This window comes from Pelophylax lessonae (genome assembly GCF_965119305.1).
Source record: "Pelophylax lessonae genome assembly, chromosome: 2".
Classification (NCBI taxonomy): Eukaryota; Metazoa; Chordata; class Amphibia; order Anura; family Ranidae; genus Pelophylax; species Pelophylax lessonae.
The window spans coordinates 48495367-48507617 of NC_138769.1; the positions used below are offsets into that span (position 1 = coordinate 48495367).

The 12251-nt window shown below is 45.0% G+C and overlaps 1 protein-coding gene across 2 annotated transcripts in view; it reads left to right on the forward strand.

Moving 5' to 3' along the window:
- LOC309546509 (beta-1,3-galactosyltransferase 5-like) overlaps positions 1 to 12251 on the forward strand; it is a 404656-nt gene that overhangs the window by 373585 nt on the left and 18820 nt on the right. For both annotated transcript variants that reach the window (XM_082246250.1, XM_082246249.1), the window contains exons 7-8: positions 378 to 481; positions 5715 to 5785. In XM_082246250.1, the coding sequence (XP_082102376.1) occupies positions 378 to 481; positions 5715 to 5785 (175 nt within the window). The remainder of the gene's footprint in view (positions 1 to 377; positions 482 to 5714; positions 5786 to 12251) is intronic.

The window sequence follows — 12251 nt, forward strand, 5'->3', positions numbered from 1 at the left end:
AAAGTAATTTAAAAACAGCTAAGAGTTTCAGGGGCAACAGCATTCTACCTTCAGCAGGGATCAACACAGGATAAAACTTAGATGGACTCAGAAAAAACAGTGACCTCACAGAACTGAGTATCTAAGCATGTTGTTCTGTATGAGTAAGGAACATGTGACCTTGCAAAAGGATGCTTATAGAAAACTGTTTAAATTTCAGATCATCAACCTTGAATAATTAGTGAAGGGAAGGGGGCTATTTTTTATGTTTCTGGGGTGCTGCTTTAAATCCTGATACGTGAGATTGCTGAAGTTTCTTTTGCTGTTTGCCTAAATTGTGCTGTCTATGGTTGCCAAGTACATGATGTTCCAATGTGAGTTTAATTGTTGTCTCCTAGGAGAGCGCCACAGAAGGATGTCAGTAATCTTCGAACCATTCACAGAGTCAGCCTTGAAGAACACAATTACGCATACACACCGGATCTTCCATCAGCAGCACCAAGTATGAATTTCTTTCATTGTATCCTCCAATGTGAAATTATAATTTATACTTATACTTACCAGTCCATACTTAGTCCATGAGGGGCCTAGGACAGTTCTTACTCCTGATTACTACCCCACTGTGTACACCAGGGGTCTCCAAGCCTTCTAAAAAAAAGGCCAGTTTACCTAAACTTCAGACTTTAGGAGGGCTGAACTGTGGCCAGTGGGAGTAGAACATGTCCCAGGATCAGTTGGAGCAGACAGTATCTCAAACTTTGTGGCCAATGGGAGTAAAAAAAATGACATAGCACCTGTGGTCTGTAGGAGAAGAAATTGTGCCCCATCATTGATATCAGTTAGAGAAACAGAGCCCCGTTATTGGTTTCAATGGGAGGAATAGCGCCCAATTGTATATATCAGTGGGAGAAATGATGCCCCGTCATCTGTGTCATTGGAAGGTTGGTGTCAGCTTCGGGAATAGTGCCCCATTGTTGGTTTCAGTGAAAGCAATGGTACCCAAGGTAAGGGCAAGCAAAGGGCAACATCCTGCCCATGGGTCACAGTTTGGAGACCACTGGTGTATACTAATGCAGATCCGGCCAGGTAGGGATATTTCATGGCTAACTGGTGTCCCAACTCTTTAACCCGGCCACCGCTACTACCAGAGAATCTAATCCTTCCTACTTGAATTGCTGATTGTTTTACATTATCCAGCAGCAGGAATAGTGAGACTTTATTTTGGTAGGTAGAGCTGAAACTGTTTTCTATGTCATGTGCTCATACCATACAGACCATGTGCATTGCATATAAAATGCAACATAAAGTTCATATATAAAAATACATATTAATTTTCTTCATCCACCATCTGCTTGCATCAAAAAAATCCCTGCAAACAGTGCCACCACCTATAGAAAAGCAGCTTACCTACATTTTGACCCCAATTTAGGAAGGTCAAACAGTCAGTCTTCGTAATAACATCAATCGAACTCAATAGGCGAGATTTACTAAAACTGGAGCACGGTGCATCTGAGCATTGTAGCCAATCAGCTTCTAACTTCAGCTCATTCAGTTAATTTCCAACAATACAACCTGTAAGCTGATTGGTTTCTATGCAGATATAAAGAAAATTAACTGAAAGGGGAACCTATTGAGTAAGGTGTCAAGAGAAACCTCTAGTAACCTACCCACTCACTTATAAATAAAGTGGGGCTCTATGGCCATAACATAATACATATACAAAATAGGCAGACAGAGAGAGCTGCCCTAAAGACCATATCTATGAGCCACTGGGGAATGGTAACAAAAAGTAAATTACATAAATAGAATTCTGAAAAAAAGATCACAAGCTTTATTGAATACAAAAATGTCAATAATAAAAATGGAAACTAGAACCCTCCACCATCACCAATAAAAGAAAGACAACGTTGTCCATACTGTACAAAAGAAGGTGCGCCGGACGCCACACCCACATGTACACATCACAATTAACCCAATAAATGCTAATCTAGCAATTTTATGGCAATAGAGGAACAGTGTGTACACAAACCCCACCTAAAGAGTCTCATCGACTACAGTGCAGTAGGTACAGAATAATCAAAAAAATCAAAAGTCAGGTCAAAAATTATAGCCCACGTAGCACAAAGTGCAAATCAATCTAGGTTAGTTGATAATCTGTCACTGCTGTAGCATCCTGAGGAATCCCCTAGGATGAAGAGTACCATAAATAAACATGGGACAGGGGATGAATTAGCTATTCTGACTGTCCATGAACCATAGGAACAAAGGGCAGAGTTACTGCATTGCAATGTAAGGTAATCTCTGAATAACTGATGCTGACCGTATACTGTAACTGAATGCACCAGACTACTGTCCACATGCGATTATCCACAAAGGGATCCTGGCATGGATAGATAGATAGTCGTAATAATGGTAGATGGACATATGGCAGATTTAGCAGGAGAGAGAAGGTAGCGGGCAGATGCAGCAAGCAACAATTCATAGAAAGAGGTCCTAAGCAGCAAGCATGGCACCAATAGAGCAAGGAACGGAGGGGATAGGCAAGCGGGTAGTTCCCAATGCAGATAGTGATGGCTCAATCCATGTCAGTCCCAATCCCACCTCTACGCCACACGAGTAGGCAGCTTGACCTGGGTGCAGGATGCCAATCCAGTTGGCCCAGCAATACTGCATGTAACATATATGTGCCAAACCTGGTCGCTGGATGCTCTTCACTGTGTCAAAGTGTTTGGTGAAGGCTCACTGTATGCCATTATACAAGTTGACTGCACTCCGCTAGTGTTAATATCTGCCGCAATCTCTCAAAAGTCCCTCACCAGCTTCCCATGTAGGTGGAGATGGTTCAAAGTGTGACTAGTGGAGTTTGGCGCACGCCTGCATGATGTCAACGCGTTTCACTGGAAACCCAGCTTCTTCAGGACGTAACACCCCATAGCTGGGATGTGCTTAAATACACCATCAGACCCAGCTCATAAACATATTTAAGGGGGACATGAATCTATTTCAACAGATTAACAAATCTAAAAAAAAAGAAAATTCCCACTCAACATCCAATCATTCCCATTTGGCAGATATGTGTGTGCATGCAGCACCCACAAGGAAAAAGTCTACACATACATGAAAAAGAGAAACCGAAAAATAATAATTTGATATATATAAGTAACTGAAATTAAAGAACAGAGGGTAAAAAGAAAGAAAAAAAGTGAGAAAGAAAATGAGAGAACAACAGAAAAAAATAACAATAATACATAGAAACATAGTTACGATAGTTATGATAATGACTAACGGCAAAGGTCTAATCTAGAAAGACCTGTACATTTAGTTCTTTGTTAAAGCCATTAGGCATGAGAGTATTTCATTTATAGACCCAAAATTTGCTTTTTTAAAGGGGGATTGCTATCAAAGTCACCTCGTCTATTACTTAATTTAGGAGCAAAAATGTCCTTCACTTTAGGGCCGGTAGTATTACAATCAGCTTCTAGCTTCAGCTCGTTCAATTAATTTCCAACAATAAAACCTTGGTTTCTATGCAGAGCTGCACCCGATTTTGCACAGTGCAGTTTAAATAACCCCCTAAGGCACCTATTTTGCTTTCATGCCAGTTGGCGCTCTATTATACAGAAGTGTCTTAACAGTGCTGATGTGTAATTGGAATACAGTATGTGAGTGCACATGTTTTTTTTTTTTTTTTTTTAATAATACATGTTTTATAGCAGTACTTGCACTATTTTATATATATATATATATATATATATATATATATATATATATATATATTCTGGAATACTGCACGCAAGATGTAACTTCCGTTGAGTGGCTCATTCTAAGCACTGCTTGACCTTCCTAAATTGAGGGTCAAAAAAGACCTTGAGTTCATTTTTGATAGGTGGTGGCACTGTTTGCAGTGATTTTGTTTGACACAAGCGGATGATGGATGAAGAAGATTATATGTTGTGACATAATGAAAGGCGAGGTGGTTGAGGGAACGTATGTTTCACCTTGCAGCTTTCATATGTCGGAATCTAAGGTGGAATCTGGTTTGCGTTTTCCAGGCCATCTTGGCAGTGTGGAATCCCAGCTGGGTTTTGCTACCTACTTTTGACCAGCAGCCGATAGGATAAATAAGAAAGGGCTGGAGCAACGAGGTTCTCTGGCCTGGGACTCAGGAAGGCTACCAGAGAGAGCTGCATGTGGAAATTGCTCTGTAAAAGAAAGAAAAGGGTTTGCAAAACATTTGTGTTTTCGTCATGAATAAGAGGAGCTCTTCACCTCTTGGAGAGGAATCTTTACTGTTTAGGTAGTGCCTGGCAGGGAAAACTTCCCGATGTCAGAATACAATGGGTCAGCAGGAGGGATCCCCCCATCTACATTGAGTGTGGGAATCAGTTCATGTTCTTCCATTCAACCAGTGGGTTAAATGAAAGAAAATTACTTGTGTATGGCCAACCTTATGCCGTTTAAGACTGAACCGCTTCTCGTCTCCCTTATTGTGTGGCCATGTTTCTTTTTTTAGAGACCTAAGATTATAAAGTTTTCCCCCAATGCTAGAGTCACCATTTAACCACTTAAGCCCCGGAAGATTTTACCCCCTTCCTGACCAGGGGGTATTTTGCGATTCGGCACTGCGTGACTTTAACGCACAATTGCGCGGTCGTGCGACGCTGTTCCTAAACAAATTTGACGTCCTTTTTTTCCCACAAACAGAGCTTTCTTTTGGTGGTATTTGATCACCTGTGCGATTTTTTGATCATGCGCTATGAACAAAAAAAGAGCGTCAATTTTGCAAAAATAACAATATTTTTCAAATTTTTTTATATGAAATTCCCGCCCAAAAAAAATTTAAAAATCTAAATTTTTTAACATTTTCGGCCAATTTGTTTTATGCTACATATGTTTGGTAAAAAAAAAAAAAAAAATCGCAAAAAGCGTATTTTAATTGGTTTGCGCAAAAGTTATCGCGTTTACTAACAAAGGGAAAGATTTTTGTCATTTTTGTTGTTTTTTTTTTAAACGAGTGATGGCGGCGATCTGCGATTTTTTTTTTGCGGGACTGCGACATTGCGGCGGACAGATCGGACCCTTGACTGACATTTTTGACACTTTTGGGGGTACCAGTGACATTACTGCAGTATCAGTGCTGTACATATGCACTGTTACTGTAAAAATGACACTGGCAGGGAAGGAGTTAACTGTATTGGAGAGGGAGGGGTTAAGTGTGTCCCTAGGGGCGTGTTTCTAACTGTGATTGGACATGGCTACTAGTGTAAAAACAGAGATCAACGGTCCTGCATAGTAGAACCGTCTGATCTCCATTTTTACACAGGGGAGAACGACAGGCGGGTTGTTTACATTAGCCGCCTGCCTTCCCGGCGAACGATCGCGAGTGACCGGCGGACATCGGGTCCACCGGTCACACGCACTGACTCGTTAGGGAACGAGCCGGGGCGGGCGCACGCCTCAGCGGGCGCGCGCTCGCCCGCTATTGGCTCACAAGCGAGTGACAGGCTAGTGACGTACCGGTACGTCACTTTGCCTGGCCGGGGCTGACCGCCGCAGTATATGTACTTGCGGCGGTCGGCAAGTAGTTAAAGATTTGTTTATCACTATCATATATTTTCCTAAAGTGACACCATTTTTTTTTTTTAATAAAAATACCAAACATGTTATACTTACCTGCTCTGTGCAGTGTTTTTTGAGGAGAAAGTCACCCAACTGTTAATCATTTTGTTCTTTAGGTTTTCGATCAAACCACAGTGACTCGGCCTTCTCAGAGACAACAGTAACTCCAAGAAGCAGTTTGTCAAAGGTAACCAAAACTGGGCTACAATCATTACTACTAGTTCAAAAGGAATATTATAATTAATGATAATAATGATTATAATACAATATTAGGCTGGGCCCAAGCCCTTGGCAGTGTGGAATCCCAGCTGGGTTTTGCTTCCTACTTTTGACCAGCAGCAGATAGGATAAATAAGAAAGGGCTGGAGCAAGGAGGTTCTCTGGCCTGGCCCAAGAATGATAACTATTCCGGGGTTAGCGGGTTGACCCTTGTTTCATTATTCATCTTTAAATTACACTTCTTTCTTATGCAAACCTGTAAGGGTACAAGATCAGTACATGTTCACTCGGAAGGCAGTCATACAATCAGTCTGAAGTGTAGCTTGACTAATCGGGGCCCCCTTGCAACATTTTAGCCTGGGCTCCTAAACTTTAATCTGGTACTTACTACAAGTTGAACTCCAAACAAACAGCTGGATCACCGACCCTCTATGTTCCTCTCCGACACTTGAGTTTTGCTCTGCTGTATGATGGTAAAGGACACTAAACAGACACAGAGGGACAAAAAAATAAAGTTGGACAATTAGGCAACGGTTATAAACGAATGACTGTATTGCTGTTTGTGTCCCCATGAGGGAGATGTCTCTTAATTTCCTTTTCAGGGAACTAATATCAGATGGAACAGGAAGAAGGGAAGAAAAATGGGGGCACAAATAGCAGGCATTGCTAGAAAGGTGTGTAGCACTGTCCCTGTAGGGCTTGCTGTATGATGACTTGTTGGGCCTCCTCTGATTACCAACAAACAGTCACTTAGGGTACATCTTACTCGCAATGGCTTGTTGCTCAATGCACAGTCGTTGGTTTTTAGTATTTATTGTTGAACTTGGATTGGAGAAGGGAATAGTGGGATAAAACTCTCACTTGGCCTCACCAGGTTGCTTGTGGAAGCAGTGGCGTAGCGTGGGTTGTCAGCGCCCGGGGCAAGGTAAGTAATTTGCGTCCCCTTCACAAATCTACTAGACCACTACACTGACACCTACACTGACCTAGCTGATCACTAAACAGACCTACCTTATTCCTACACTGACCTACCCGATTACTATACTGACACCTACATACCTCCCAACTTTTGAACTTCGCAATGAGGGACACTGAAAGAGAAACAAAACCTGCGGCGCGCGGTGTGGCCAATTGCTTAGCAGTGGGAGGGGCTTAAGTGATAGGGTAAACAAAACCCAGACTTCCTAGTACCCATAAAATATGCTTGGATTGCTCAGCCTACCCTAAAGAAGAACTTCATTAAAATAGTCAGAGACTGCATAGCAACCAGCAACTGTTGAGACAGTGAAGACTGTGGTAAAAAGTATATAATGTACAGTATTGTGTATATAGTGCAGGAGAGTGTAATGTACAGAATGCAGGAGACAGGAGTGTGTAATGTACAGAATGCAGGAGACAGGAGTATGTAATGTACAAAATGCAGGGGTCGGACTCTGCACCATCCACCCCCCCCAGCTCTATACACCCCAAATGCCCATCCAGCTCCATACACCCCCCCCCCCATCCACCCCAAATGCCCCCAGCAGCTCTATCCACCTCAAATGCCCACCCTAGCTCCATCCACCCCAAATGCCCACCCTAGCACTAGCTATCCCAAACACCCATCCAATCTCCAAACACTCCAAATGCCCACCCCAGCTCAATCCACCCCCCCCCCCATCCAGCTCCATTCACCCCATATGCCCACCCCAGCTCCATCCAACCCAAATGCCCCCTTTTGGGGAGGCGCAAACAGAAAAATGTAATAGGCATTGCTTTGCGGCAAAAAACGCTGTTAAAAATTGCGTGACTTTGAGGTCGCAAAAGTGTGAAAGGGGCCTTCAGTAATCAAGGTAGAGTGTGCCCCCTTCAATGCAGAGTGACCAGCATGCCGTGCCCCCCTTTCAATGCAGAATGACCAGCGTGCCCCCTTTCAATGCAGAATGACCAGCGTGCCCCCTTTCAATACAGAATAACCAGCATGCTCCCTTTCAATACAGAATAACCAGCGTGCTCCCTTTCAATGCAGAGAGACCAGTGTGCCCCTTTCAATGCAGAGAGACCAGCGTGACCCCTTCAATGCAGAGAGACCAGCGTGACCCCTTCAATGCAGAGAGACCAGCGTGACCCCTTCAATGCAGAGAGACCAGCGTGACCCCTTCAATGCAGAGGGACCAGCGTGACCCCTTCAATGCAGAGAGACCAGCGTGACCCCTTCAATGCAGAGAGACCAGCGTGACCCCTTCAATGCAGAGAGACCAGCGTGACCCCTTCAATGCAGAGAGACCAGCGTGACCCCTTCAATGCAGAGAGACCAGCGTGACCCCTTCAATGCAGAGAGACCAGCCAGACCCCTTAATGTAGAGAGACCAGCGTGACCCCTTAATGCAGAATGACCAGCGTGACCCCTTAATACAGAATGACCAGCGTGACCCCTTAATGCAGAATGACCAGCGTGCCGTGCCCCCCCACCCGAGACCGGTGCACTTACCTGCAGCGGCTTCTCTGTCCCCCGGCGTCTCCTCGAGTCCTTCTGCCTCCTCCTCGGCCAATGGCATGGTTTTGCCTTTCGGCCAATCAGGAAGACCCGCTTCCTGATTGGCCAGGAGGAGGATCTGTGACAATAGCGAATTTTCATTCGCTATTGTCACACAATGGGTGGACTCAGGGCGCACTGCTCTGCACCCCGGGTCCACCCTTCTGATCGGAAGCCAAAGACGAGGGAGGAGCTGGGAGGAGGAGGGGGTGGGCAGCAGAGATGGAGGGGAGACATTATCGGAGACATTATCTGACAGGACACCGGCAGCCAGATTTTCCGGGACTTCAGCCCAGCTCCGCAGGACCCCGGGACCCCCTTCAAATTGCGGGACAGTCGCGCGGATTCCAGAACGGTTGGGAGGTATAGGAGTGTGTTATGTACAGAGAAGAGGGTTCAGGAGCCTGTTATGTACAGAGAAGAGGGTTCAGGAGCCTGTTATGTACAGAGAAGAGGGTTCAGGAGCCTGTTATGTACAGAGAAGAGGGTTCAGGAGCCTGTTATGTACAGAGAAGAGGGTTCAGGAGCCTGTTATGCACAGGGTGCAGGGTCCTGGAGTGCGTTATGCACAGAGTGCAGAGTTAATGAGAGTGCTAGATACAGAATGCAGGGTTCTGGAGTGCCTTATGCACAGGGTGCAGGGTTCAGGAGAGTGCTAGGTACAGAGTGCAGGGTTTAGGAGCGTGTTAGAAACAGAGTGTGAGGTTCTGAAGTGCGTTATGCACAGGGTGTAAGGTTTATGATCATGTTAGGTACAGAGTGCAGGGTTCTGAAGTGCATTTTGTACAGGAAGGTAGATACTGGAGTGTGCTATGTACAAAGTGCAGGGCTCTTGAGTATGTTATGCACAGGGTGCAGGGTTTTGTAATGCATTACGTACGGAGTGCAGGAGAGTGCAGAATTCTGGAGTGTGTTATGTACAGGAAGGTGGGTTCTAAAGTAAGTAAGGGTCCTTTCACACGGGTGGTCCGTATGTCCGTTTTTCATCCCATCCTTTTGCGGATGAAAAACTGACAGAATGCATGTCAATGGGATTGCGGATGTTAGCTGATGACCATCCGCTGACATCCGATTTGCGTCCTTTCCTATCAGTTCCGTTTTTTGGAACGGAACAGAACCCTATTTTTCTTCCGTTTAAAAAAACGGAACGGATGCAAAAACGGATGTCAGCGGTGTCATCCGCTGACATCCGCAATCCCATTGACATACATTATCTCCGTTTATCATCCACAAACGGATGGGATGATAAACGGACATACGGACCAGATGACACAAGTGTCACCCGTGTCCGTAAAAAAAAAAAAAAAAGTACCGAAGCGGATCAAAATACGGTCCGCCTCGTGTGAAAGGTCCCTTATGCACAAGGTGCAGGGTTCAAGAGAGCGGTAGGTACAAAGTCTATTCATCTATTCGTATCTCACTATTGCACCTCTTGTCAGCTATAACCTCTACACACACACATACATACATACATGCAAACACACACACACACACGTACAAACACACACACACATACATACATACAAACACACACACACATACAAACACACAAACACACATAGGTACAAACACATGTACAAACACACAAACCACATGTACAAACACACACACACACGTACAAACACACAAACCGCATGCACAAACCACATACGTACGTACAAACACACACAAACCACATTCACAAACACACACATACGTACAAACACACACAAACCACATGCACAAACATACACATGCACAAGACACACATACATGCAAACACACACACACACGTACAAACAGACATACAAACACACATGCACAACACACACATACATGCAAACACACACACACACACACACACACGTACAAACAGACATACAAACACACATGCACAAACCACATGTACAACACACATGTACAAACACACACACGTACAAACACATGTACAAACACACATGTACAAACACACACGTACAAACACACACAAACCACATGCACAAACACACACATGTACAAACACACACATGTACAAACACACACATGTACAAACACACACATGTACAAACACACACATGTACAAACACACATATGTACAAACACACATATGTACAAACACATATTTGTACAAACACACCCCCATGGTTACCTTTGTAAAAGCACATTTCTGTAGCTGGCTGTCACAGCTTCGTTTTCCTTTTCAGTGAACTCTCACCCCATTTTCAGCTCCCGAAGCAGGAAGTAGATAAGGATTGCAGTGCAGCTCAACCCTCTCCTGCTCTTGGACATCATCAGGCTTCACTAGACCAGCAGCACTTGTCCTGCTTCTAAGTGCAGAGCAGGATGTGGGAGAAATCTTAATTTCACTTTTAATGCAGAAGCCGGGCTGTGAGTGCAGGGCTACCAAAAGGCTGGAAAAACCTCTGGGTACAGCATGAGAATGGATTCAAAACCTTGACATCTTTTCCCGCCAGCAATGTATAATTGCCGGCTGTTTCCCTATACGCTGGATGCTTGCCAAAGGGGTGGGGCTGGGTAGCAGTCCCGCCCATCCCGACATCACAGCTCGAATTTGCCAGCTGCACGCTCTGCAGCCTCACAGAACACACTCAGCAGTTTATCCGCCAGTCTCGGGTTCTGCTCCATGTTCACACTTGCACTGGACTTGACTGATGTTTGCTATGTAACTTAAAAAAATGTAGTAATGCGGGACAATGCCCTTGTACAGCGGGACTGCGGGACAGAAGTATAAATGCGGGACAGTCCCGCCCAATCCGGGACTGTTGGGAGGTATGCACCTACACAGACCTACCTGACCACTACACAAACCTTCCTGACTAATACACAGACACCGACCTACCTTATTCCTGCACTAACCAACCTGATCACTACACTGACCTACCAAATTTCTATACTGACACCTACAATGACCTACCTGAGCACTACACAAACCTATCTGACAATTACACTGACCACTACAGAGACCTACCTGATTCATACACTAACCTACCTGATTACTATACTGACACCTACACTAACCTAGCTGATCACTACACAGACCTACCTGATTACTATACTGATAATTACACAAAATGAAATGAATGGGCTGCCTACATGCAGAACACAGGTAGCAATGTTATAAAGCTAGCCTCATATCCTTCACATTACAATCCTGTCATTACAACAGTGTTCTCAGCCCCCTGCACATCACAGCCCCCCCCCCCCCTTCACATTACTATCTTCAGCCCACCATCATATCCCCCCTGACTTCACATCCTTGTCATCACCCCCCCCCTTTACATTCCTATCCTTATGCCCCTTTATATCATGCCCCTCCTCCTTAACATTTCTATGCTCAGCCCCCCTCTGCATTCCTGTCTTTAGCCCCTTTTATATCACCTCCCTTCCGCCTTTACATTCCTGTCCTCAGCCCCCCCCCCTTTACATTCCTGTTCTCACACCCCCACCCCTTTACATTCCTGTCCTCATCCCCAGTACCCCTTTACTTTACTGTCCTTCCCCCCCCTCCTACCCCTTTACATTCCTGTACTCACCCCCACCCCTTTACATTCCTGTCCTCATCCCCAGTACCCCTTTACATTCCTGTCCTCACCCCCTACCCCTTTACATTCCTGTCCTCATCCCCAGTACCCCATTACATTCCTGTCCTCATCCCCAGTACCCCTTTACATTCCTGTCCTCACCCCCTCCCCACCCCTTTACATTCTTGTTCTCACCCCCTACCCCTTTACATTCCTGTTTTCACCTCCCCACCCCTTTACATTCCTGTCCTCATCCCCATTACCCCTTTACATTCCTGTCCTCACCCCCTACCCCATTACATTCCTGTCCTCATCCCCAGTACCCCATTACATTCCTGTCCTCATCCCCAGTACCCCTTTACATTCCTGTCCTCACCCCCCCCCCCACGCCCCTTTAC